Here is a 27,387-nt window from a genome sequence, read left to right on the forward strand (position 1 = left end):
CTCCAGTGTTGCACTCTGCCCTGTGCATCTGCTGAAGAACTTCTGCTTGGCACTGAAGGTCCTCTTGCATTAAAGACGTGGTTCCGTGACCTGTGGCCCAAGGCATCTGGACTGGTCTGATCCATATTTGTGGAGATGTCATTAGGACCACAATGCAGGGATCTTCAAGCTATGGGACGAGCCCCCTTGGGGGGCCCTGGCTACGTTCCCAGGGGGGCGCAAATGCCTTTGTAAATACTTGTAATTGATGATGGCTTGAAAGTGAGACTTATTTCGCGTTTCCAGACTGTCTTCATTTACATGAAGCCAGTAAAGAGCATATGAAAGGAAGGCACCTGTGATTCCTGGCACTGTGGTGGCAGGGTCAGAGACGTGGCTAAAAGGAACAACATTTTCTGTAAGTATTTTGTTGTTATTGTCACATTTAGCGAGCTGCATGTAAAGTTAGGCGCACACTTAAATGAAAAATATATGTAAATTAAACTAATCCTTGGATCGCTTTCTTTTGTGTTTGGATCACTTAAGATGTCTGTTTGTGAGATCAGAGAGGCACACGATTGAATCCTGATTGGCACAGTACGGTATTTTGACTTTTGTATTTATAATGCTGTGAAGCCCCAGCTTGTAACACAAGGAACTGTAAATATGCAAGTCAGTGTTACTTCATAATGTTATCACTTTTACACATGCCAACACTGTGTGGGCAAATGTTTGACCTCTTTAGTTAACACCCACATTTAGCAATAAGCAACAGAATGGTGATCATCAATTTTTGCGAGGGGCCTTCCAGTTCCATGGCAACATGTGCTGCAGCCTTTCCAGTAACTTTTGATCCGAAGGAGATAGAAACATTTCTGTAAAAAATCTGTAGAATCTTCAGAAGATGGTGGATTATGTTGCAAATGCAGCAAATCCACAACCATGTGGAAAATGCTGCAACCACAAAAGTGCATTCTTCCAGTGGTCCTGAGTATAAGTTGCCACAAAATGATTTAGCATTTAAGGTCAAACAAGTGCTTTCCAGGAATACCTTTTAGAAATAGGTAACTACAATGTACCTAGCGCAAATATGTTTATAAGGGCCAGATGTAGGTAGGTAGAATTTTGCGACTTGCAATTTGCGAGTCACAGCGACTCGCAAATTGCAACTCGCAAAACGAAATGCAGAAAGGTGTCTCAGACACCTTCTGCGACTCGCTATGGGGTAGCAAAGACCCACCTCATGAATATTAATGAGGTGGGTCGAGGTTTGCGACCCCATAGCGAGTCAATGCACTCACAGGGATGGTGGCCTGCTGGAGACAGCAGACCACCATGTCTGTGACTGCTTTTTTAATAAAGCAGTTTTTTTTTTCTCTTTGCAGCCCGTTTTCCTTAAAGGAAAACGAGCTGCAAAAAGAAAAACGTCCGAAACCATTTGGTTTCGTTTTTTTCAGAGTAGGCAGTGGTCCATAGGACCACTGCCTGCTCTGAAAAAATATTTTTTTTGGCATTCACAAAGGGGAAGGGGGTCCCATAGGGACCCCTTTCCTTTTGCGAATGAGTTACCATCCACTTCAAGTGGATGGTAACTGCGAGTTGGTTTGCGACCGTATTCGCGGTCACAAAGCAACTCAGCATGGCGATGCGGTCGCAAATAGGAAGGGAACACCCCTTCCTATTTGCGAGTCGCAGCCTCAAATTGCGAGTCGGTACCGACTCGCAATTTGAGGTTGTGCATCGCGTTAGGCCTTTTGCGCGTCGCAAACTGCGTTTTTCGCAGTTTGCGACGCTCAAAAGGCTTCCTACATCTGGCCCTAAGTCCATTAAGAAGAAGCTTTCTAAAACTTGACACCTTCAGATCACGTCTCTAAAGGATAGTGGCTTCTACATTAAAGCTGCACTCTGTTGCAAACAGCCTTTACTTTTGGTGATTAGCCAATGGCAAACATTTACATTTATTTCAGATTGCAGGCATCCTAGTGAGAAGGACTATTTCTTCTTTAGTTCCCTATTCCTGGATAGCCTCAAGGAGATGGTCCAGAGAAGTTGGTGGTATGTGTGGGCTATTTTTTTCCCTTTACAAATGGACACATGCGTTGCTGTCAGGGAGATACCCTAAGAAATTTGGAGATTTGTTGATAAATGGCCATTAGTACCATTATTGCAGCAGGAGCAGTGGCTCTAGGGCAGTGCACCCCGATATTGGCTGTGTCGCTAGCAAGATGGTGGGAGAACCCTTTTTTCTTGTTAGCATTAGGGCCCAGGTTACCCTTGCTGCACAGGGAACAGGCCCAAAGCAATAGGCAATGAGATGTGGAATTTAGTCCCCTTTTTCACAAAGGGGCAGACAACCTGCTTTGGGTCTCATGTCTAGGAGTGATGGTCCAGCGGAAAGAATGGGCAGAGCAGTAGGTATAATTTGTGGTGCAGATGAAGTGGCACAGAGGCCCAGGGTTGTCAGGCATCAACTAAACCCCTATTAGTGTTGTTTTACTATCTGTTCTTTCCCAAGAGAAGGGAAAATTAAAGCGGGGGAGACACATTAGCATAGGCCTCAGAGAGATGACAGAGCAAGGAATGGGGCAAGATGGAGGCCCATTGTTTTCAATAAGGGGCACAGAAGACCACCACTTCACAAGGCAGACAATCTTGTTACTTAACCAGGTGCAATGGCACGGGGGCCCATGAGGGAGTGACCCACTACATAACAATCATCATTGACATCATTTATAAACGAGGAGTGAAGGTTCACATTTCTTCTGAACATTAGAGGTGAAGGCACCCTTGCAGCAAAGTGATGGGCAACATACCAGAGCTCATTTTATTCTGAAAGGGACAGAGAATCTGTTCTAAGAATGAATGGAGTGATCGCCATGCATGTTGGGGATGGAGTGAAAGAGGCAGAGAACACAGTCTGCTACTCCGGGCTGCAGCTGTCAGTGCAATAGGTGCCATTGTATTGGATCCCAGGAGCGTAAGGAGGTCACAACATCCCAGTTATCAGGAGTCATGTTTTTGCTTAAAACATTTGCTTCTTTATAAGACTCACATTTAGTGTGGATTATCACCTACAGAAAAGTATGACAGAAATGGTAATGTCACTCCCCTGGACTCTGCCCTAACCACCCTGCTCCCCCAAGTACTGCCAGGAAGTTTTGGGGGGTCTGACTTGAAAACATTTTGCTCAGGGGGGCTCACTGCAAAAAAGTCTGAAGACCTATGCCACAATGTGCAAAAGGGAGAGCCCCCAGAAGCTATATCTTGGCAATGTTATATTCACCACGTCTGGGTGACAACTAAAAAGTGCACTGCAATGGGAAAATAAGAAGCTACTAACAAACTCACAACTAATTTTCTCTCCTTCTGTGAATACACATGTGTGATAACTAGCTTACCACAAAAAAACTTCAAAGTTTAAGGGCTTAAAGGGCACTGTGGCAAGGCAAAAAATAAAAATTAGATTCTTTTCAGGATTGGCACCTCCTGGAGGCTAGTTACAATAGTTGCTGTAGCCATTAGAATAACAGGTTTTTGATTTCCCCACATAGATTTTTGGCTGCTATAAACAATGGGGGAAACATCTTGCAGTTGTCAGGGAAATACCAGTTCCTGCATGTTATTCGCCATAAATGACCAATTCCTGTTATTACCCCACTCTGGGGTAATAGTATTGGTAATTCTAGGTCAGGGAAATAACAGAGACTAATCTGGGACACTCATAAGTGAGTCCTATATCAGGAACACTGGGTCCCCCTGCTCATACCACAACTTAGGAGGTTGCAATTTAATTCTAGGTCAGGAACATTTCAGGATGGACAACCTACTTTCCAATTTCCAAAATATTTTCTTAAGCAATAAGCATATGACTCCCAGGAATAAATAAAAGCATCAGGGGGGCACTCCCATCTTAATAAGCATGACCCTCTCCAGAAGTGATAACGGTAGTTTCATGCAGAATGGTATTGTCTTATTTGCATATCTAATAGCTGACTGATATTAAAATGAATGCAATCCCTGTGGTTATGTCCCACTGTCATTACAGGACTTATAAAATCTAGGATCTGCCATGGTATGCCCAGCCATGGAATTATAGCTGCTTCACAGCTTGCCAAAGCATCCACTTATTACAGCCATCACCTGGACAAGTTTATACACAATCGAGATAGCTCTCCATATTTGTCGAGAGTCTCTAACATGCACGGAGCGGATTCTTTGTCTATGTATGGGGATATTATACGTATTACGCATCTATCTGGAATCCATTGACCTAGGCGCATTTGCAGTAGGATGCAATGCGTAAAAGAGGAGACCAGCGTTGACCTAGGCACATTTGCAGTAGGATGCAATGCGTAAAAGAGGAGACCAGCGACAACTGTGATAGGTACCACATTTCATTGTTCACTCTCAGAGATTTGTCTTCTGTTTAAAACTGTTGCTATGGCTTGTGAGAATAGAAACCCGATCCCATTCATATTATATGAAATGAAGTTTATTTTTCCCAAGACTTGAAACAGGTCCTCCCAATCCATGGTTTTGAAAGCTTTTTGTTATATCCGATGAGGCATTTACATACTTCCCCCTAATTTGTATCTAAGACGTATTTCACATGGCTAGTTTCCACATGTTTGTTATAGAGCCCCAACAATGTATAAAACGTGATTGGCCATAATGTACCTATTCTGGGATTAGCTGCAATGCCATTCTCGCTAAGGTCCCTCTTAGGGCCACACTATGAGTTGGGTGATGGAGCATCACAAGCATTGTGTGAAACTTCAAGTGAAAAGATAACGATGCTTTCATTGTCTCCCTACAAGACCTGAGGTTTCAGAAGTAACATCACTTTTGTATGAACTCTAAGGCTGGAAATATGTTTCTTTATTTTGGATAGGTAACCTCTGAGAGGTTCTGATGGAGGAGGCTGCCATCTTGGTATGGTGCTTAATACACATGGACCATCCATGAATGCCAAAATGCTGTTATTCATGTCTCTATGTGTCTCCAGTGAAGGTCACTCAAACTATGCTGTCGAAACACCTGAAGAATTTGGGGGTTATTCTAACTTTGGAGGAGGTGTTAATCCGTCCCAAAAGTGACGGAAAAGTGACGGATTTACCACCAGCCGTATTACGAGTCCATTATATCCTATGGAACTCGTAATACGGCTGGTGGTATATCCATCACTTTACCGTCACTTTTGGGACGGATTAACACTCCTCCAAAGTTAGAATAACCCCCTTTGTCTCCACCATAATTATGACATGACCTTTGGTACAACCGGCCTTTTTGATTATGACCCTTCTTCGCCTGGTAGACCTTCTCATTAGAAATTAAGCTTTCAAAGTGCAGATATGTTTCTAACAATGTCAGATTACATTTTCTAAAACATGTTCAAAGAGCTGATAGACCAAAGCACATGTGCGTGTAGATTGTGACCTGCCTGCTTGCACTATTGCCTCTGTGGTCCTTGAAGTTGTGGGTCCCTTCCAATATTTATTCTCTCCTGCTGTTGTGGCTCTCCTGACCCTTAAAGTGGGAAGTTGTTGCATTACTGGTAGAGCAATACCATAGCACAAAGTTTCGAGGAACTTTGGGAATTTCATGTGACAACAAAATTTTGACATTGTATGATTTTTGCTGGCGTAATTTAAACTTGATTACGCCTACTGCTTGTGGACGGCACTCAGAAGCTACTGAGATGAAAACCTGTGGCAGCTGGCCTGATAGCAGAGTGTTTCTGACGAGACTGCTGACTGAACCTCTGCTGTTGAAAAGTAAGCACTTGCCCTAGGTGTCTCCAACTAGTTGATTGTGAGCTACCAGTAGATTCCAGGCACCTTGAGAGTAGCTTGTAGTTTTGAGTTCATTTTAAATGAGCAAATGGTCACAATTTCCTTTTACGGTTAAGGGAAGGCTGTGTTTACTTTATATTATTATCATCAGGGAGCAGAGAGCAGAGCCTGATAATGAGCAATACTCAGTCAGATTTATGGTCCAACCTGGGGCACAGAGATGCACCCCAGAGTCTTCTTCACAATTCTGTTTGTGATCTCCTAGCAATGTACTCCACCTCTTCATTTAACATTGAAACTCCAAACAACAGCCATAACCACTCACAGCCCTATATCTTATGCAGACCTATACAGGCAACTTATTTAACATTCCCTAACACATGGCTGTTTGCACTATACAGAGGAGGGGTTTGCTTAGCCCTAAGCAATCTATAGGCCTGTCTCGCCTCTCAGCTCTCTCACTGTTATGCGTGTTGGCGTTATGATTATCCTCACCTTCTCAAGAGGTCAAATACTCCACAATCATCAAAGGAATTCACCATTCTTACAAAAGCCCTTTCCTTCCAAATAAATGCTCACCTCACTTACTGTCAAAGGGTAGTCCCTCCCAAAATAGTTCAACTCTATCACAGAGACTCTTTAACGTGTGGACAAAGTGGGCAATTGCCCAGGGCCCCTACTCCCAAGGACACCCCCACAACCACCACAGAAGGTGAATGTTCTCTTTCTTTCACTTCCATCTAGTCCATTTCTCTATCTAACCCTCTCTCAATCTCTCGACTTACTTTTACCTCTATGTGTCTCTATCCAGTTCCATCTTAAGGATTCTTGGGTCCCCAGGCAAGAGGTATTTTAATTGCTCTTATGTGATCCTTTTTCTGAAAGTTTAAGATATGGGTACTCATGAACATCTTTCCAGGGGCGCAAAGTATGGTCTGTGGTGTTACCGATGCCACATAGAGTACAGTATGGTGTCAGTTGGGGGGTGCAGTGTCAGGGGCTGGGTAGGCAAAGCATTAACATCTAGTGGCTGAATTGCACAGTGTGAAACCAAATAACCTGGGATGAATCTCGGCTTCCCCCTTGACCAAATTTTGTGTTCTTAGGCAATCATTTGTTTGTCACTTTGCCTCCTTTTTCTTCATTAACACATTTAAAATGACCTCAAAATACATGAGTTCATGTTGTGTGCTGCACAAAACCTTCTATGTCTGTTTTATTAAAGTATAATGCTCTCCATGTATAATAGAAAACCAGGCCACCAGCGGGTGAACATGACAACTGTCTTGCCTCTTAGTTCACTATTGGCATTGTTGTCAGGGTGAGTGGAAGCATAAATGTTTCTAAGCTTGTGTTTGAAAACTACTACTTTAAAAAAAACTCTCAATGCAGTGAAATGATCTAACGTTCCAAGGTTAACCGCATCTGCATGTTAATGAAATGCACTGCTTCTTTTTAATTTTGAAGATACTTGATCATAGTTTTACATATTTGGTGCAAGATGTCGTTAGAAATTAAGTTCGTCCTAAATTTAAGTGGTGCAGAAACACATTAGTTTCTTACTTTATTTAACTTAATTTAACCTGTAAATAAATGCTTGTCCATTTAACAGCTTTCTAAATGTTAGTGCTTAATCAAGTAAACAGCACATCAGTGCGCTGTTGACCAAGGGGCCACATGTAAAGGTCAGGAGGGATGCATGCACCATCTTGCTTTACTTTGAGCAGGAAAAGGTCGTGGCACTTGGCAGGGTAGGGGCAGCACGTGGCAGGGGGGAGGGTAAGAGGAGAAAAATGAATTTAATTTTTTTTAAAACCACTTACCAGAATCTGCTCCACCGTCACTACTGCGCTGCTCCTCTTGCCTTCTCTGCAGCCCCAAACAGGCTCCCAGACTGCTGTGTGGCCAATCCGAATGCTGCTGTCATGCTGCTGGCAGCATGACAGAAGCATTCGGAATGGCCGGAGCGCCAAGCCAGGGCGTTGCAAGGCAGAGTGGGAGTCTCTGCCTGCTGTTTCCAGCCCGCCAACACAATGCCGGGTTGGAGGCAGCCTAGTGCGCATGTTTGTTTGGCCGGACCGAGACAGCCTGCCAAACATACATGCGCACTGACCCTGTCATCGCCTGTAGCACCGCCCCTTTTATAAGAAAACAATAATAAACATAGATTATTCTTGTATTCTTGTAAAGGTTTTGCAGCTTCTGCATTAGCAGAGGAGCCATGCCTGACTTTTAGTATCGCTGGTTTCAAATATATGTTTCAGTGCTTTTTGGCATCATACAGGCTTACATTCGTAGTAGATCTGTAACAAAATTAAAGATTATTCTAGGAGGGGCCCCAAAAATATGTTTTGGCCAGGGTACTCAATTTCCTTAAGATGACACTGCAGCATCTATGAGCTCTACAAGTCGAGTGGCATGCACACAGCACTTTATGCCACATATCCCAATGTTGCTGCACAACAAAGTCTGAAGCAATCTACAAGCAACTAGGCCATGACCACCTCGTGACCACACGTCCATCTCTTCCAGCCAAGGCTACCACCGCTGTGTGCTCATTGAAAGAACTGCAAGCTTACCCACCCATTCCAAGGCGAGTGCCTTGTCCTTAGCGCCCCACCCACTTCCTCACATTCTGCTTGCTGTAGGCCCCTGCAGCTGTCAGTAAAGTAGGATGAGGCAGGGCTTTTGAAGCTCTTCGGGGGCGGGCCCGTGGGCGTCCCTCTGGCTGTCAGTCTCGGTACCTTCAGCCTTTCTATTGGCCTGCGCACCGTGTGCGCGTCACGGGCGGGCCGGCGCGCCGCCCGCTCCTGCCGCAGAATCAGTGCGCACCCGGCAGCCGCAGCGGGAGGAGGCTCTGCAGAGCTCGGAGGGGCGGAGGATTCGGTGGCTGCCCTGCTGCATGGACCTGTGCCCCTGAGCGGCCCTGGCACCCCCAGCCCTCGGCTGCGCCCTCACTAGGTCTGCCTCCGAGCTCGGAGAGTCCACCGACAGCCGCCCGTCTCCCCGTGCGCCATGGGCACCGTGCTCTCCCTCTCGCCCGCCTCGAAGGGCGGGGGCTCGCTGGACGAGAAGAAGTCAGACAGCGGAGGGGGCTACACAGCCATCCCCAACAGCAAGAACGGCAAGCCGGAGAAGAGCTTGAAGCGTCCGTCGGTGCTTATATCCGCCCTGACCTGGAAGCGGCTGGTGGCTGCCTCAGCCAAGAAGAAAAGCGCCAAAAAGGTCAACCCCAACCCACTGGGGCGCTTAAACGGTGGCCCACCTGACACCAACAACAATAGCGACTCGGTGGCGCAGCGCAACCACGAGAATCTGCGCAAGACGCAGGCAGCGGACCAGGAGAACGCGCTGAGCGGCCTCCAGGGTGGGAAGCGGCTCTCTCCGCGCATTGGTGGCGGCCAAAATGGTGGCAAGCACCCTGGGGTCCAGGACGGCGGTGGGAAGCAGAATGTCTCCTCTGGTGTGGTGGCCCCACTGTCCCCGCGGCGAGTGGTAGTGCAGGCCTCGACCGGAGAACTGCTCAGGTGCCTGGGCGAGTTTGTCTGTCGTCGTTGCTACCGGCTGAAGGAGCTGACCCCAGGCGAGCTGATTGCCTGGTTTAGAGGGGTGGACCGTTCACTGCTTCTTCAGGGCTGGCAGGACCAGGGCTTCATCACCCCAGCCAACCTGGTCTTCGTCTACCTTCTCTGCCGTGAGGCGCTGTCTGGCGATGAGCTGGGCACAGCTGGTGAGCTGCGAGCAGCCTTCCTCACCTGCCTCTACCTGGCCTACTCCTACATGGGTAATGAAATCTCCTACCCTCTCAAGCCCTTCCTGGTGCAAGGCGAGGGTGGTGGTGGGGGACGTGAAGGCTTCTGGGAGCGCTGCCTGCGCATTATCCAGGTCATGAGTGGGCCCATGCTCCGCATCAACGCAGACCCACATTATTTCACGCAGGTCTTCCAGGACCTCAAGGGTGAGGGCGAGAAGCAAAGGGAGAACCAGAGCCGGGGAGAGAGCCGCTGGACCATCAGTCTGGACCGCTAGTTAAGCAAGGGGACATACGGGGTGGGCGTCAGGGCACTGCACTATCTACACAGAGACCACCTGGGGAGTAGGGTTGGGATAAAAAGTATTGGACCATCATCAATCAACACAGCAGCCAATAGTGAGATGGGACAATGAAGAACCTGCGTCAAAACATCTTTGAAAATGTTGGTGCAAGAGACTAACATCTGTTGACTCTGGATGCCTGTGAGAGTTGGCGGAACCACCTAAATAGCTGGCGAAAGAGGCACTGACCCATCGCTCTCGCCAACCAAAGGGTTATACGTGGCTAGGGCTTTTGAAGAAGGTGCCTTTGTGTGTCTTCATAGTCAGAGAAGGGTAGAGTTTGACCCCTCAATTTCACTCCACACAAATACACACACACTTTATCAAGGCTGCTTCAACTGAACCCATGCCAAGAGGTTTGTTTGATATACTAAATAAAAGGAAATGAAAAATTGATTATATGTGCCCGACATGCACCCTAGTGAGGTAAGCTCATGCAGACCACCCAGACTGGAGAAATGACACCATGATTGAAATGCACCCACATTAAGAAGACATCCACCCCGTGATCTGGCGGAATAGCCCAGCTGGTCATCAAACAGTACAACCAACTGAAGAGTGTGGACCTGCCACTTCATCAACAATAATACCCGGGCCTTAAGGGGTTTGTGGGTCTGTCTGTAAAATGGAGCCTATGGGATGCATATGATCTCTGTCCCTTTTTTCCGAAGGAGCTGATTGATACTGAGGATGGTGGTTTGATGGGTCTCTTGTCCATGCGACAGGCAGGGTTACACAGACCTCTACGTACTGCAAAGGTAACTTGGTATGTAGGGCCTTAGCACTTTTGTGTCAGAGATGATGAGGAACTAGCCCCTTTCTTGGGGGACAACCTCTAAGTAGAACTTGGATATGAACATCGAACAAAAGCCTCTAATGATATGTAGAACACAGTCATTCGAAGACCATACCTAATGGAAGGATTCTTGAGGCTCTAAGCCAAGTGTCATTTTCTCCTTGCTACGTCAGCATAGGGTAAACGTTTGTTGCTTGTAGGGCCAGGCTGATGCCCCCTGTAGATGGTGCCTTGGGCATCACCCTAGGATTGCTTAGCCCTCGATATCACACTGTCAGGGAAGGGTTTATGCCTGCATGACTGCAGAAGAATGTTGGATTGTGGATGGTAATGGAAAGAGTACTGCATCGTGACTGTGACATTCGCAATCTCCAACTTTCTTAAATATGTTAATAGCTTGAAAGTTTTGGGTGGACATCTGAAGCAGAACCAATATCCTCAGTGGACCCCCCACCACCACCCTTTTATTGAAGGACGGGTTTGTCACGGTGAAGGTTGTAATGGCTCTTTTGGTGCCCATGTATCAAAGATGGCACTATTGAGTTGATCCTCTGCCTTTTGTGTGTTTGGAAGGGGGCATTGCCAGTAGAAGAAAGACAAGTCTCAATGAAGCTGGTGGGAAAGTGTTGCATATAAGCACCTGTTCTTGACTAGAAAACATAACCCCTTTTTAAGCATGAAATGCAAAAAAACAGGAGTGGGCAAGAGAGATTGGGTTGATGAATGGAAAATTCTAGTATTTATTGATCACTGTATCTTCTTGGAGGTGAATTTGCTTCTCCAGAGCTAACATGGGATAAGCTCATGGGAAGGATGCTGGGGGTGGGAAATATTCATACCTACCCATTCTCAGTGCCCTCACTTGTTGAAACAACATCAGAGCTATCCTGAAATAATAAAAAGCTAGAATGCGTGATGAGGAGCGTTACCCTGGATGAAGTAGACCTTTGCAGATTGTCCAGATGGCTTTGGGTGGAATGGTCATCCACAGGCGGACTTCTTTTAGGAGTCTAAGCTGGTGATGTCATTCTGTGGGCAACCCTAGTTAGAGCTCCAAGGTGGTGGGCCTTCTTCAGGTGCTGGCACATCATCGTTTGAGATGGTCCTGCACATCTGCTAATAAACAATGATGGATCCACCTATCAGCTGCCTTTCATCAACAATGAACCCTCTGTAAGGGGTTCTTGTAAGGGTCTCTGGTTAAAGTACTGCATTGCAGATTCTCTGCTCCATCCTATCAGAGATGGGTTGTTTCGCCAGGGACCATTAAGAGAGTTTGTAGGAGATTACCAAGGTCCACAGAGATCTGATGTATGAGGGCTTTATAGGAATACTGGATAGGGAGAGGATTTGGGTGCAGTCCAGATTAATTGGATACAAGCACCCCTTTGGTGAAATGTTGGTGCCCGTCAGTTAATTAAACCCATCCAGATGACATCACCTTTTAAACAGTGACAAAGCAAGATCTGTACAGGCACACATTTAAAATCCCGGGTCCGACGTAGCGTTGAGTCAGTGGAAATGCAGGGTCTCCCTGCTCCGCAGTACCCCAGCTGGTGTCGGGGTGTCAGTGTAACCCGCCCGCAGGAAAGAAGGGTGTGTCTTCAGTGTGTTTCCGGACGTGGAGACTCGAGGCTGGGTGGGTGCTAGCTTCTCTGTGCCTCTCAATCACAGCGCTCTAGGCGCTTTCCGTATTTTTGAAGAGATTGCATGCCGGTGTCCGTTCTTGATGTTGATAGAGTCCTCTGTGGTTTGTGCCTGGGAGGAGGGGGCAGTGGGTGGGCGATGTGTGCAGCTGCCTCAAGCGAACAAAAGCTTCGAATAATTAGGACATATTTTTATGTTCGAGGGCGAGAGATTTAAAGCATTTCTATCTTGTGTATAGACAGTAATTTATATTTTCGCTTATTTCTTCCTTGCTTGACAAGTCACCGGGCGGGGGCGGGTGGAGAAGGGTGATTGCTGGTCCCTCGGTTGCTTGGGATGGGAGCGAGCGTCTCTGCTCTCCAAGGTGCTGGCCTTTACTGCATAAACATTGCACATTTCTTTCTTCAAAAAAATGTAAAAACCTCATAATGCTCTCTGAATGTAATATTTTAGAACACACGCTCACAGGAAAAAAAAAACCTCAAAATTATATGTTTGACACTGGAGCTTTCAACGTGCCAATGTTGTTCAAATGTACAAAAAAATGCTCAGTTTTATATTGTATATTTAAAAAAGAGATATAAACTATTCATGAGACGCGACGAGGGAGCGGTGTGTTTTTGCTGCGCGGTGTGATGGGTGTGAGGTATGCAGCGCCCTGCTGCAGGGGCACGAAGCCAAGAGAGATGATGGCATCCCTGCAAAGTGGTTGGCTTCGGGAACGGGCAAAGGTGCTGGCGGGGAGGGGGCGGGCCGGCGCTGCACCTGCCCTCCCCGTCCTTGAGCGCCCATCACTAAATGGCTGATTTGGCAGCGTCTGGGGCTCGCTAATGGAATGCAGCACCGAGCCGTGATTTAATGCGCTTCTCTTTGGCAGTCACGAGCTTCCGTGGTTGGAGAGCGGATGTTTGCTGCGCCCTTTGCGGCACCGGCCACACTCTCGGCCTGTTGTGTGTGTGTTTTTTTTTTGTCTAGCTAGGCTATGGCTGTGTAAATTTTAAATTATTTTCTAAGCCCACGAAATGTAACCTGTGAAACGTGTCTCGGAGCACTGGTTGCAGTGCGAGGGAATGCTTTTCAAAATGGCGTCCCGTGGTACAGGCGAAGACGTGGATGCCTTATTGCATAAACAGGCGATATAGCATTTTTTTAAATCATTTTGTCTGCAGCAATGTGTATTGAATAACTAAGATTTTGCACAAATTGAGGATTGTATAGGTTCGTTTTGCTAACCAGCAATATGGTACAGACGTGAACAATGTCACCTGCGGGGTTGTCATGTCACGATAGGAAAGTCATGTCTCGATAGGGAAGCAGTGTCACATTAAGTACACTAGTAATGTTACACGAGAGAAAGAGGCCGCTAAAGGTGGAGGTGAAAACCTAATAAAGGAAATGAGGTCACTTAAGGGTTGGGTTAAGACCAGAGGAAGTTGCGTGAAAAGCAGAGGAAGTCAAGGCACGTGATGGGCCACTGAGTGGGAAGTACTGTCAGGTAAGGAGAAGATGTCACCAGAGTGAGATATCACATAATCTCTAGACAGTGAGGCCCCTAGAGGGGACATAAAGTGGGACGGGGAGGAACTTCATGCAGTGTCACCTGATGGGGCGCGAGCTCACATTAGTAAATTCATAATACTGGTCCTTGGGGGAAGGAGGGATTCCCTGGAAACGTCAACATTCACGTCGCCTGAAGCTGCTGCCAGCGGGCCTCGAGTTTCCTCCCTGCATTGGGGTTTCCTGAGCATTCATTGTGGTCGCCCCGTTTTGGGGCACCTCGTTTTCCAGTCTCGGGGTGGGGTGCTGTGCCGAGGTGGCGCTGAACCTTATTTTTTTTTTTTTAGTAGGTTGCGAGAGAGCTGTCTATGGTGCTGAACCGGCAGCCGTCTGTGCTGTGGCTGTCACATCTGCGCAGCAAAGGCGTCGTTTAGGGGTCGCAGTTGGGCCCCCGACTTGCCCACATGCGACCCCTGGCCTCCGGGGTGGCAAAATCAGGCCCAGACACACTTTCCTTTTTTTGTCAATTGTTTATTCCACTAATAGTGAATAACATGGTATTTATTCACAATTAGTCCTCGAGCCGCACTCCCACAGTGGCCTACCTCCTCGAGGCTCCGGGATGCAGCGGAAGGGAGCTAGAAACGTCCACGTGATCCCATCGTGCCCTTTAACGCCGGCGTTTACCTTCTTGATAATGCCACCCGTGGTTGAGGATGGAGGGAACTTAAGTATGCAAAGACACATGTGCTTGCCCGGTAGCCCACATTGTAGTGAGGTGCGGGGCGTGGAAATACGAATCTGACGTCATCGACCCTCCGCTGACGCTTTCCGCACAGTAACATCCCCGATTTTCATGCGCGCTCTCGCTGCTTGATCTTGGGCACCTTTACAGCCGCTCCACTCTGAATTTCTCCCTGGGACAGTGAGGCTCGTCTTTCGTGTTGGGGCCCTCGGGCTGCCTGTCCAGAGACCACCCTAACTCAACAGTCCTTGGTAATTCATGTAGGATTCTCCCGTCGTCTTCGGACAGGCAGCCCGAGGGTCCCAACACGAAACACTGTCCCCTGGGTGAAATTCAGAGTGGGGCGGCTGTGAAGGTGCCCAAGAGGAAGCAGCGAGAGCCCGCCCCAAGCACATTCACATGAAAATCGGGGATGCTCTTTGTGCGGAAAGTGTCAATGGAGGGTTGAGGACATCAGATTCGTATTTCCAGCCCCGCTCTTCACTAAAATGTTGGCTTCCGGGCAAGCACCTCACTGTTCCGCCCTCTGTTCGCCGTTCCTGTCGGTTTATCCCTGGTGACCCCGGCTGGGCTGCAGAAACCGCGTTGTAAACACTGCAGTGGGAGCAGTACTTAACTTGAGCCCGTGGTTTCCGGTGCGGGGCGCTTATCTTTGAGGGCCAGCGCTTATTGTTCTGCCTCAATCTTTTACTGCGAGCAAAAGACACACACGGGAAAGACGGTGTAAGAGAAAAGCGAAAAGGTAGAACGGTGTAAGAGTAAGCTGAAGGGGCAGGGAATGGCTGTAAATGGGTTACAGAGGCCCGAGTTGGTTTAGGCTTACGCTGCCTCAGTATTCTGTGCTCGCACATTTAATTGGAGAAGTCGCGTGTTTCAGAGCTTTGGGCACCGGCACGTTTTTATTTACAAATTAAGCACTAAGTGGGAAATTTTGATTTTCACGATGATGTCATGCTTTGCTGCGACATCCGTGCAGCCTCGCTCTGTCCTTTAATTTCACTGTCTGTATATTTTTCTGTGCCTTGGCACTCCACAGGAAAGCGCGGGACTGGCACGTAAGGTAGCCCTGTTTTGGGTAATAGAGGCTTGTTTGAACGCCAGTATCGGCGGCTCAGCCTTTCATCCTTCTGGGGGTGGGTAAAACCAGGACCGTTGGGTTAAGAGGTGATACCTGTTATTGGACCTCCGGTCGAACATTTCGTTCGTGGTACCCGCTTGAACAGAGAGAGTGTGTATTTATGCCAAGGGTGCACTAGTAATTATGGCCCTATAACTGTGAGGTTAACTCAGTGCACTGATGTAAACACTTGTGCTTTGATTATATCTGAAACCCTTTCTAATACGGCACAAAAAGTGAAAAAAAAGTCAGCATGGCATAAACCATGCGCGTAGATGAGTAAAGTGCTATCTATTACCATTATTGGGGGACGGAAGGGGTTATCACGAACCATTTAGGGCTTGCTGTGTTCCCCGTCGTCCCCAAAACCTCAAGAATAGGTATTGCATAACATATTGCATTCTTCACATCTATATATAAATTACTCCCACTATGTATTTTTTATTTTTCAGTGCTCGATGGGGATTCAGTTCTGTAATCTGCATTGAACAGTGGGGTTCAGCCCATGTTCGTTTGCTTCTGCGACTCCTGGCGCGCAATCGCTGCGCACCTTGTTCATGGGAAGCGGCACATCCCCGAGCCTTGCGGAGAAGTCCTGTACTCCTCGCGGAGACACCGTCCACTGCCTTGTTTTATGCGGTCTGGAGTCAGGGCACCTCTGGGTGCTCCCCCCAGGCCAGTCAGACTGCGACAGCGGACCAGACAAGCTTTAGCATTTTCGGTTACGATGTATAACCAAGAGACCCCCGTGTGAATACACCTGTGATCCTCTGCAACTTCTGCCTTCTCCCTCTGGGACTGTCAAAGAACCCATGAAAACCGCTCTACCCAAAAACACACCCTGGCCAGTTTCACCGCTTTGGTAATAAAAGGGAAACAATCAAGAAGAGGGGCATGTCACCCCGAAAACTGAAAACCTTCACTATTTAGCGAGTAGAACAAGTGATCAGGGCGCGCAGCCGAGAAGGAATCTGTCATATTCTTTGAATTCTATGTGACGGAGAGCCTTCTACTCGAGCTGAGAAAAATGGAACAGGGATCTTCATTTTTGAGCAAAAAAAAATCCTTGTCATTTTTGTAGGCGGGACGAATGCTGAAGGGTGGGGATGCCCTGTGACGTTCTGCACGCATTACTTGTTAGTATTATTGGGCAGGAGAGCCCGGCGAGTTAGGGACTGGCTGTTGACACAGAAAGTCGTGTTTCAGACGGACGTGTTGCTGTTGACGGTAGATGCAGAACCCGGGCACAACCTCTTTCCCCAACACACACTAGCAGGGGGGACTCCTTTGGGTCCGGCAACATTTGGCCCCCTCGCAGGGCCAGCCCTTGCGAAGATAGCGCCTTGGGTGTGCGCGACTGAAATTTTGCGCCCTTGCTGATGGTAGTGAATTAAATTTGGCAGAAGGGGCTCCCTTTTGCACCCGGATGAGCAGCAACTGCCCCCTGAACACAAACAGCCCTGGACCCTCCCAGCTCACCTAAATCACCGATAGCTGAGCTGCCTCATATCGAGGATGCTTTTGTTGCACAGGAGGTCTAACCTGCGATGTCATCAGGGCTTTTGTTGATGTGTGTCGGAAGAGGTCACAGGGTGAAGAGGGGGGCAAGGAAGGGGCCAAGGGGGACCCACGGTATGACAATAAAGGACTAAAACCATTTTAAACGGGCAAATCAGACAGTAACGAACAGGCAGGGACAAGGCTAAGGCGGGAGCAGGACGAGAAGGGCACTACAGTTGGCATAACCTTAATGCACCCAGGTCCATGCTCCCCTCATTATATCGGAAGCCTGGGCCCAGCTGACCCATGCTAAAGGCCGGCCCTGCGCCCTCGTGAACCGGTGCCTGGGTACTGGGGCCTGCCCTGTATGTTCTTTCAGCAGCGCGCGCAGGCCGGCAGGATGCATCGCACAGGCAGCGGTTGCCATGACGACGCTATCTTACCCCAGGGATGCTTCGTGTTTCTTCTGTCACTGCACACACCTGTACTGATTCTGGTGCCGCCGCACAGGAGCACCTGGTACAGCCTTCCGATGGGCCTCGTTACCGAAACACCACCTGCCAAGGGCTTCACGTCACTGCTGTGTGTTGGTGTAGAGTCCTCAGCAGTGATTTATTGCACACGCCCTATCTGAAGGCTGGATTTTTAAGCTTAGTGGCGCCATTATGCATCATTGGGACAAATAATTGCCCACATTAGGAGCATTTCAAAGTATTTTTTTTTTTACTTTAATTTATTTTACGAGCTTTGACAAAGCCAAAAATAAAGCTCATCTTCCTTAACTGAAAAGTTAGTGTGAGTTGCACGGATGAACGGATAAGAATGCAGGGATATGTGAATGAGTGCCTGGATTAATGCTGGATAAATAGATGGCTACTTCGATGGATAATAAGACGAAAACATGGATAGACGAATGAATGATGGGTGAGTGCATGGATAGATGGAAGGGTTATAAAGGGACAAATGAGTGATAAGTGGGTGCAAACATGGGTGAGCTCATGGTTGCATTAATGGACTATCTATACTCTCTTATCTTTGCATGCATCTTTCCTCCTACCCGCATTCACGTTTTCTCTCCTATCAACCAAATCCTCATTCATTCATCAATTAATCCATTCACATGTCCATTCTTTAAAATGCCCGAAGGAGGGGTGATGGCATTACATGCCTTTGACCCCAGACGACATCCCATGTTTGACCTCTCGCGTCTTATGTGCTGCTTATTGCTAAAGAGCGACGAAGAAAAAAAAGTAAACAAGACTGTTTACTTCCTGGCCCCGCCTTTATATCTTTATAAGTTCTGCAACCAGTGGTATCCAGGGCAACGCAGGGTGACTAAAGAGTAAACAAAGGTGATGTCCATGGTCCCCACCCACACTCGCGCATTCATCTAGCCGCCTGTACACCCCCGGATCATCCACTCACTCATGAATTGTTCATCACCTGTGCGTGCATGGGTACCTGTACTCTGTAATCGTATGTGTGCCTTTCACGTGTGTTGTATTTGTGCTAAACAAGTGTCCTAGGCTTGCTTGCTTGCAGATTTATTTTGTGTGTGTCCGTATTTGCCGTAAGTTGTTGGTCTGTGTGCATGAGTGCTATTAAGTATGGTTGTGTGTGTGCATTTATTTCGGAAGATGTTTGCTCTCCCTCTGCTGATGCACACAGTTATACCTGTCTGCGCTCATCTTTGTCGCTAGATGTGTGTATTAATGTTTACAGTTGATTTGTGTGGAGGGGTGCTTCAGTATCTATTGATTTGTGTCCATTTGTGCTTGTGTTGGGTGTCTGTCGACCCGGGTTCATTTTTGCTTGTGTGTTTGTTGATCTGTGGATGCCTGACGGTGGCCCTCAGCGACTAATCATACAGTACCACACTTGCGCCTCCAGGTCTCACTCCCTGACAGTAGCTCACTCGGGGTTCAGTGGATAGAGGCTGCAGCAGTCGGGGCTCCCTTACTTGTAGTGTCTTTGGTGTGATACAGATTGTTGGTGACATTTATTTTTTAGTAAACAAAATACATGGGGGTACGTTTGAGAGTGTGGTGGCCTAAAATGAGCTGTATAGCAGCATCAAATCCAGAGCAGCTGGGGTCTTGATTGCTAAACTTTCCTTACAAATGAATGTCCATAGCAGTAACGTGGCCCGTATCGCCTGGCCCACCACATCACAGCAGCATTTTGCGTTTGCGAAGCTGTAGCCTATTTTTTAGTGCACGTGTCTAAAGTCCCAGCATGCAGAGAGCTGTGGGGTATGAGGCTAGGACTGACTGTCTCAGAGCACGCCTCAACACATCCCACTCTTCACACAGCTCGTGATGTGTTTCTCTCGCTGTGCTATAAGGCATCACTGTGCCCTTCGTGCAGGTGAACCTCAGGGAAGTGTTGCTTTTCAGTCAGTGTAAAGTAGGGTATGTCATCCAGTTCGGGTGTGTCGTTTGTATTCTGGTACATGTAGAGCTGCAGTTATAATGTAAAAAACATCTGAGAGCGGCTGTTTAGAAATGAGTGAAAACTAGTGCTGCGTCAGCTCCTCATGCCTGGCATGTGGGAGGTAGCGAAATTAATGTAATTTGTCTTTGTGTAATTATGCGACATTTTGTGTCATTATGTGACATTTTGGCAAAATTACATGAAGTTGTATGTAGTTACTTGTAATGCAAAACTGGAATTTACTGCTGTCTTTTTAGTGAAAAACACAGCCTTGCATCCACTCTTTTAAGCACCCTGAAATAGATGAGTGTCCGGATGCACTCCTATGACCAACACCCTACCGCACCACCCGACTGAAGAGTAGTTTCTACGTTCTGCTGTTAATCCGCAGAGATCTATCAGATGCATGGTTTATAACCGATGCACAACACTTACAATCAAAAGCTACACGTCTATCAAAGAAGTTCAACAATCGAAGATGCATACAGAGCCTCATTACGAATCTGGCAGTCACTAGACCGCCAAACTCACGGATTGCGTTTGGAACGCGGCGGTCCGAGCGCCTCATCACAACCCTGGCGGTTGGGCTCCCACCTCCTCCAGGATCCGAGATCCTGGTCGTCTTCAGGTTCTGACGACCCCTTTCTCCAACAGCTGTTTCACGGCGGTACCACTGCCATGAAAAGGCTGGCAGAGAACGGGTGCAGGGCTCTGCCATGCACTTGATAAGGGCAGTGCAGGCCCCCCCTGGCCAGCACCATCGCAGACAATGAAGATTGCGGAGATGCTGGTGTACCCTGCGCTACAGCATTGCTGCCAGCTCGATTACAAGCTGGAGACAATGCTGTTTCCTGCTAGGCCAGTGGGCAGAAACTTAATTTCCACCCACTGACCTAGCGGGAAACTCATAATGGGGCTGGCGGGGAGGTAGCCTGTTTGGCGGCAACCTCCCCATTGGAAGTTCATCGGACGATGAAAACCATCCGCCGAGCTCATAATGAGCCCCATAGTCTCTTCCCAGGTTTGCTTGTGGAACAGAACTTTGCCGCAGTAGTTAAGATTGTGCACTGTGCCTGCCAGTGTTCACCCACTCCATCAGGAACATCAGTGTGTTTGTCATCAGAAGTTGTGCACGCAGTGGTCAGCATGGTTGTTCAGATGTCGTCATAAGTAGCTCAGCCTTCAGTGCCTGGTAAAGATGAATTCCATGTTGGCACGAGCTGTGCTCTCATAGGCACATCCTTCCTGTGGAAGAAGGAGGCAAGTGTTACAGTCCTGTGGTCCACAATTCACTAAATTGAGTGATTGTGTAAAATCACCTTATTGCCCTTGTCTTCATTCTCGTATCCTCCTTGTTCTTGACACCTGTAAGTTCTCTAAAGCAGGTAGAACTTACAACTAAGCACTATAGAAAAAAATGTAGTAATTCTCTGGTTTGTTGGACCAGACTGTTGAGCTGACCCGGGAAGGGGGTGAAAACATGTATGTGGACTGACCCATTTTACTCTTTGGGGTTCATGACCTGAAAGAGAATTATTCTCAACAAATACCCACATAGAAAACATTGTAGCCACAGCTTGTTTTGTTGTTTTTGTTTGAGAGTGGTGTGTGACAGATGATTGTTTCCCCATGAACAGCCACAAGGGGGGCTTGAGAGGCAGCCTCTGCCTTGTGTGTCTATGGTCCGGGCCACTGGAATTATGCATTGTGCGGCTGCGGTGATTTTTGCATATACATGTGCCAAATAAGCGATTATCTCCAGCAAAATATGTAGATTTTAACAAAAAAAAATGTTGTTCAAAAAGTTCAAAAGTTACTGAAAATGCAGCAACATGCTGACCGGCAGTGAAAGACCCTTTGCAAAGCTGGACTGGCCTCCTTTTTAGCTTTTGAGTATTGAAATGGTACTAATGGGGTGCAACCAGTGCCCAGACAGTGTTACTAAGTTTAACAATGACAAAATAATGAAGTAATAATATCACAAAACGTACCGCATTATTCCGCATAATTTGCCTTTTCTTGCTGCATAATGGTCTAAACACTGTAGCATAATTTGGCCCTCTCCTGCAGCATAATTTCAGTGGCCCTGTCTATGGAGAGTGGTGATTCTCAGTCTGGTTCCTCTGCATCCTTGGAAGTATGCAAACAAGTCCCACATGTCTGTCTCCTGGTCCCTCCCTTCCATCTATCCTGACCCCCTGCAAAACCTATGTTATAGGTCAATCTTTTAAAAAAAATAAAAAATAAAGGGAACATACATAACATAAACACTGTAAGATCGCAAAGTGGCTTGCTGTCCATCGGGTAAAGACAAATTGAGTGTCAAACTTCACGGTCTGACATGGTAAATTCTCATAAACTTTTAAGTCGTGCTAACATGAAAATCAAGCAGGAAAGCATTACTAATTTTGATAGAAAAAAGAATAAACAGATGTAAGTAAACCTCTTTTAAACCCCGCTATTACATTTAAGCATATGTAGCTGTCTCAAGTCCGCTGTTCAACAATTTTAATCATTAATAATAAAGTATGGAACCAAACTACATGTGGTATAGTAAGTACTGACCACATACATTCATATGTTAGAAATCAGAAAAGAGCCTTTGAAAGGAGTCATATATAGATTAAAGGGGAGTTGTTATGTGAACCCTACTTTACCCACAAGGGGGTTTATGTTTTTGCAATTAGAGGTCTCATTCACGCAGGAGTGGCCTTTCAACACTGAGGGTCATTATGAGTTCCGACGGGGAGGTTGCACCACACAGGCTACCTCCCCACTGGCCCCATTAAGAGTTTCCCTCAGTTTCTGCCTGCTGGCCTAGTGGGAAATAGGCTACAGCATTGTCTCCGGCTCGTAACTGAGCCATTGGCAATGCTGTAGAGCGCAGGGTGCACCACTACCAACGCAATGTTCACTGTCTGCAAAGCAAACAGTCAACATTGCAATGGTGCTGGCCTGGGGGGGGGGTGGGGGCTGCACTGCCCATGACAAGTGCATGGCAGTGCAGGGGCCCTACACCCGTTCTCCACCAGCATTTTCATGGCAATGCTACCACCATGAAACCGCTAGCTTAGAAGGGTGTTGCAATCTCCAGGGCAGCGCTGCTTGCAGCACTGACCTGGCGGATGAGGACTGCCACTACCTCCAGACCACCCAGATCTCCGATCCTGGCAGAGCGTGGGGTTCCCTGGTGGCCCGAATACCAGGGTTATGATGTGGCACTAGGACCGCCAGACTCGTAATGACCCCCTAAGTGACTGAATCTCGTGACATGGCGTCAGCCACACTTCCAGTAGAGCAAATCAAAGCCCACCATGAATGAAAGAAGTATTTTTTCTTAATTAAGAGAAGTTTGATCCCCATTAACAGTAACGTATGGACCAGCAGCGACCCTTACATTGGGAACCTTCAGCCAATACACCTAATGTGGCCGCCACAGAGCCAGTGCTTGAGTGGACTATTAGAAATGTAACTGTCTACAAACAGATGCCCCTAAGGCAGTAGGCCAAGTCTGTAGCACTTTAAAGCCCCCTTAGGTTTGTGTGAAACGCTTTCCAAATAATCGAAGTGACAAAAAGGACAGGCGGTGAAGATGGTGTGACAATAATTCTAGAATGAGCTTAGTGCAGTTTAGATGTACATTTGTTTTCCACTGTGTAACTTACTGCTCTGTGTTTAGGCGGGAACCATAGAGTTGTTAATGCACTTTCTGAGCATAAAGATCGATAACTCAAATGACACAGTGAGGTTGTGGAACACAGCTTTATTTCATTCTCAGAAATGCAGTTGTGGGTCCCGGGAGCAGCGGAGTTTGGGTATATCCTGTACTCACCCTGTCTGTCAAAGGCCTCGATGTGAAAAACCTTCTGCAGGATTGCACACTTCATTCCTACATTGTAAACCTTACATGGTTGGCGCATTCTGAGTTGAGCAAGACACAACAAAGTTGGTGAAATGACCAGAAGACCACACTTTAGGAGGTAAGTACTATTTTGTTCAGTTTGTACAAAACAGACACATGACGGCTCCGTTTGTGAGCATGTTGATTGGGGATTTAAAGATGAAACTGCATGCAAACGTGTTGTGTAGGAGAAACAAAGTTTATCCCTAAAGAAATTAATCCACTGGACGAAAACCTTCTATCTGGACTGCTGGGTCTCAGCAAGTGCCTAGCCCGAAAGCAGAGATCCAGAGAATCCACAGCCAGTTTGCATTTCAGATTCCATAGCTAAGCAGGCGAACATGACAAAAACATTACATCACCACTACACATATGCACACACCACCACACCTCCCACCTTAAATGAGAAAAACAAACTAATAAACAAAAGGTATCCTCGTAGAACATTTGCAGCAAACACCACATTCGAATAGTAAAACAGGTACATAAGTATTTTAAAAAAATTAGAACATGAATTATTTGAACTACCCATCGCAGAAAAACAAGAACTAGGAACATCGGATACATTTGAATTCTCTTCATAAATTCCTTTAGAAAAAAAAACAAAAACAAAGGCAAAGAAACGAGAGCCACAGACTCAGTCAGTTGTTTTCGATTGAATGGCATCACAATCAAATCGATCCACACTCAAAGAAGAAGCAACACTGTATCCTGGTTTGAATAACTTTACTCATAGTCTGACCCCTGCAATAGACATTTTTGTCTGAAATTAAAAACTCCAGAGCATCAGACTCCATATCTCTCAGCTTGTGTTTGTAAGTGGAGCGAATCTATGCTTGAGAATCACTAACATGCACCACATTTCTGATGTTCCCTGCGAGTAAAACAGAATATCTACTCGTTTTTAATATCTTGACAGGTTCTGAAAACCTAGATTCTAATTGTTGAACTTTCTTAGGGCATTTAATAATGACCAAACGTCCGATATTAATCAGAGTGACCTACTTTCTTTGTTATCAAATTGAAATGTATACGCCAAGGGTTTTTCTAACATTCTTTTTCTTTTAGTTAACGTCAGTATTATCTTTTGTTTGTACACCAATACAATTATTCAACCACTCTGGACACAGATTTGCTTGAGGCATCATTCCTTGCAGTAAGGTAAACACAGCTTTCCCTGTGGTGCTATGAGGGGTAATATTGTAATTTCAAAATGTTGTGTCAAAAAGAAATTCCCTACTAGCATCACAGTAATAGCTCCTTCTAGAAGGTCATTAGATAAAGGACTATTTAAAGTCACTTGCAAACGCTTGGTTTTGAAATTATGCACAAATGTGTTTGTGTGTTTAGAAACAAAGTGAGTACCCGTGTCTGTGACAATCATTTTGAAAATGCATCTTCTAGAGTGAAATGTGACCACAAAGCACCAAGGCTTTAACCACACTATCAGTACTAAAATCATACAAAATAAAAATAAAATCATTTAAAATAATACTCTCTTAAAACTATCATGTATTTCTGAGCTGCCCCAAAGAGATTAAATAGACCTCCAAATTCAATGGGTTCCTTCTCCCTATGTGCCTCAGAAAAACTGTGGTATGCAAAGGATGTTCTGTAGTTTTCCCAATGCTTATCAGATGAAAACACGTCTATTAGTAAAACCAGCCTTACGTGATGGCCACAAATATTCTTACTTTTTTTTTTTTAGAAGTGAAAGTGACTCCAAAGTGTCCTTCATTTATTATCTCAGTAAGTGGTTCACTTAAAACAAGAGGAGAAACACACTGGTCTTGTCTGAGAATCATGCCATTCACAGTGCTAAGTTCAATGGGCACATGTGCATAACATCTTCTGTGAGAAAGCAAAGGTCTCTCCTTAGGCCAACCAGGTTTCATGTATTGCTTTAAATCCTTCAAAACCTCACCAGGTGCACGTGCTTCTCTTCAATCAGTTTCAGAGACAAGTCATTTGCATTCCAGTTCAGCATCCAGTGCTGCAACCACACATTCCAAAGCCCTTGGGATTCTCATTACAATCAACAGAAGGTAAAGGCATTCTCGAAAAGACAGTCCGCCCTATAATTTTGCTCACCAGGTAAGTGTCTGATAACAAAATTGTATTCTTGTAATTTTAAAAGTAGCATAGCCAGCTTGGCAGATGCTTTGCCAACTCCTTTTTGATCAAGTAAAAATATTAACTATTTAAGATCATGAAGATTTCAAATCTAATTCAACAAATGTAATTCCTGAACCTTTCTACTGCCCAGGAGCAAGAGAATGTGTCTCTCGCAACAGTGCTGTACTTTAATTACTTAATAATCTTGAAGCAACAGCAATTGTGCTTTCTCAACCATCAACCATTTGACTTACTCCCATCATCCTAGGATCCATAATGATTAAGCACTTCTTACCTACTACAAAAGCACATAAAGCCAGAACATTAAAAAACATTAGTTTCACCTTCTCAAATCCATGTTGAACTTGTTTTGACCAAATAAACTGAGCACCTTTCTTCAATAACAACCATAAAGGTTGTACCACATAAACACAGCCATGGACAAACCATGCTTAGTATTCACATAAAGCTAGGAATCTCCTCAATGTGTCATTGCTGCTGAAACTTGTCCATCCACTTTAAATTGATTGAGACTACCTTTGGGTTTGATTTTGCCACCTGAAGCTGTGTCCTAAGTATACAACTTCTTCCGCAAACAATTACATTTGTCCTCCTGACTCTCCTACCTCTTTCTCTGAAAATCCTTAAAACCTTTTTCCAGAATGACAATATGTTCTTAAGAATTGTTAGCATAAATCAAAATTTCATCCTGTAAAAGCCTTTACTCCATTGATGTTACCAAAAATACATTCCATAAACGTTTGGAAAACACTTGATGCAAGTAACCATAAATAGGTGAATGCCGCAAAAGGTGTAATGGAAATAGTAAATTCCTGTGACTTTTAGAAAGATGGACTTGGTGATGAGTAGATTGCAAATAAATATTTAAGAAACATTTTGCTCCACCTAAATTGGCTAACAAATCCAGAATCATTGGTAGGGGGTGACTGTCTACAAGAATATGGCCTTTAATGTGCACACAGACAAATCTCACCATTTTTCTCATGTGATTACAAAGGCAAAACCCATTCTGATGAATCAAAAGACTTAATAGTTTCTTCTGCACACACTTTGCCAAGCAATATTTTCAAATGTTCCTTTACTCTTATCCAAATACTGTATGATCTACCCAGTGCTGGACATGCTATATAATTACTTAAGTTTGTCTTGACTACTTCTGTAGCACACCTGTTAGAAATAGGTTGTTTGGTTGACAGTCAGGTTACCCCCTGTTCAAGCAAGGACCCTCACTCTAGTCAGGGTAAAAGAGAATCACCCTCAGCTAAAATCTGCTTACCCCTTGGTAGCTTGGCAGAGCAGTAGGCTGAACTTCAGAGTGCTAGGTGTAAAGTATTTGTACCGCCACACATAGTAACTTAATGAAAACCCTACAAAATGAAACAACACCAGTTTAGAAAAATAGAAAATATTTATATAAACAAAAACAAGACCAAAACGACAAAAATCCACAATACACAAGTCAAGTTATCAATTAAAAAGCAAAAAGAGCCTTTATGTAGTTTAAAACACACACTAACACTGTTAGTATGAAAATGTACCTTGGGTTCATCAAAAATAACCCAGCACGGGTGAGTGTGCGTCAAAAAGGGTTTGCGATGCGTCGATTTCACTCACAAGCGAGACCTCGCGTTGGTTATCCTTTTGTTGAGTCAGGGCGCGTCGTTTCTTCTCTCCACAGGAGAGCGATGCATCGATCTAGTCAGCACTCTCAGGTCCGGGCAGGCCTTGCACTGTTTTTACACACCCAGC

General features: G+C 46.0%; 1 protein-coding gene and 1 pseudogene across 1 annotated transcript; one reads left to right on the forward strand and one right to left on the reverse strand.

The window, feature by feature from the left end:
• Nucleotides 1–1,421: 1,421 nt before the first annotated feature.
• Nucleotides 1,422–1,544, reverse strand: LOC138286822 (small nucleolar RNA SNORA35; annotated as a pseudogene).
• A 7,056-nt stretch (nucleotides 1,545–8,600) lies between these two features.
• CDK5R2 (cyclin dependent kinase 5 regulatory subunit 2) lies at nucleotides 8,601–12,911 on the forward strand. Its single transcript, XM_069227124.1, has one exon. It carries the CDS (start codon nucleotides 8,787–8,789, stop codon nucleotides 9,798–9,800), a length of 1,014 nt encoding a protein of 337 aa, XP_069083225.1. The 5' UTR covers nucleotides 8,601–8,786; the 3' UTR covers nucleotides 9,801–12,911.
• Nucleotides 12,912–27,387: the final 14,476 nt, after the last annotated feature.

The sequence above is a fragment of the Pleurodeles waltl genome, chromosome 3_2 (genome assembly GCF_031143425.1).
Source record: "Pleurodeles waltl isolate 20211129_DDA chromosome 3_2, aPleWal1.hap1.20221129, whole genome shotgun sequence".
Classification (NCBI taxonomy): Eukaryota; Metazoa; Chordata; class Amphibia; order Caudata; family Salamandridae; genus Pleurodeles; species Pleurodeles waltl.

What these genes read in the sequence shown, in the direction of transcription:
- CDK5R2 (XM_069227124.1), top strand. Translation starts at nt 8,787, where the DNA reads ATGGGCACCGTGCTCTCCCTCTCGCCCGCCTCGAAGGGCGGGGGCTCG.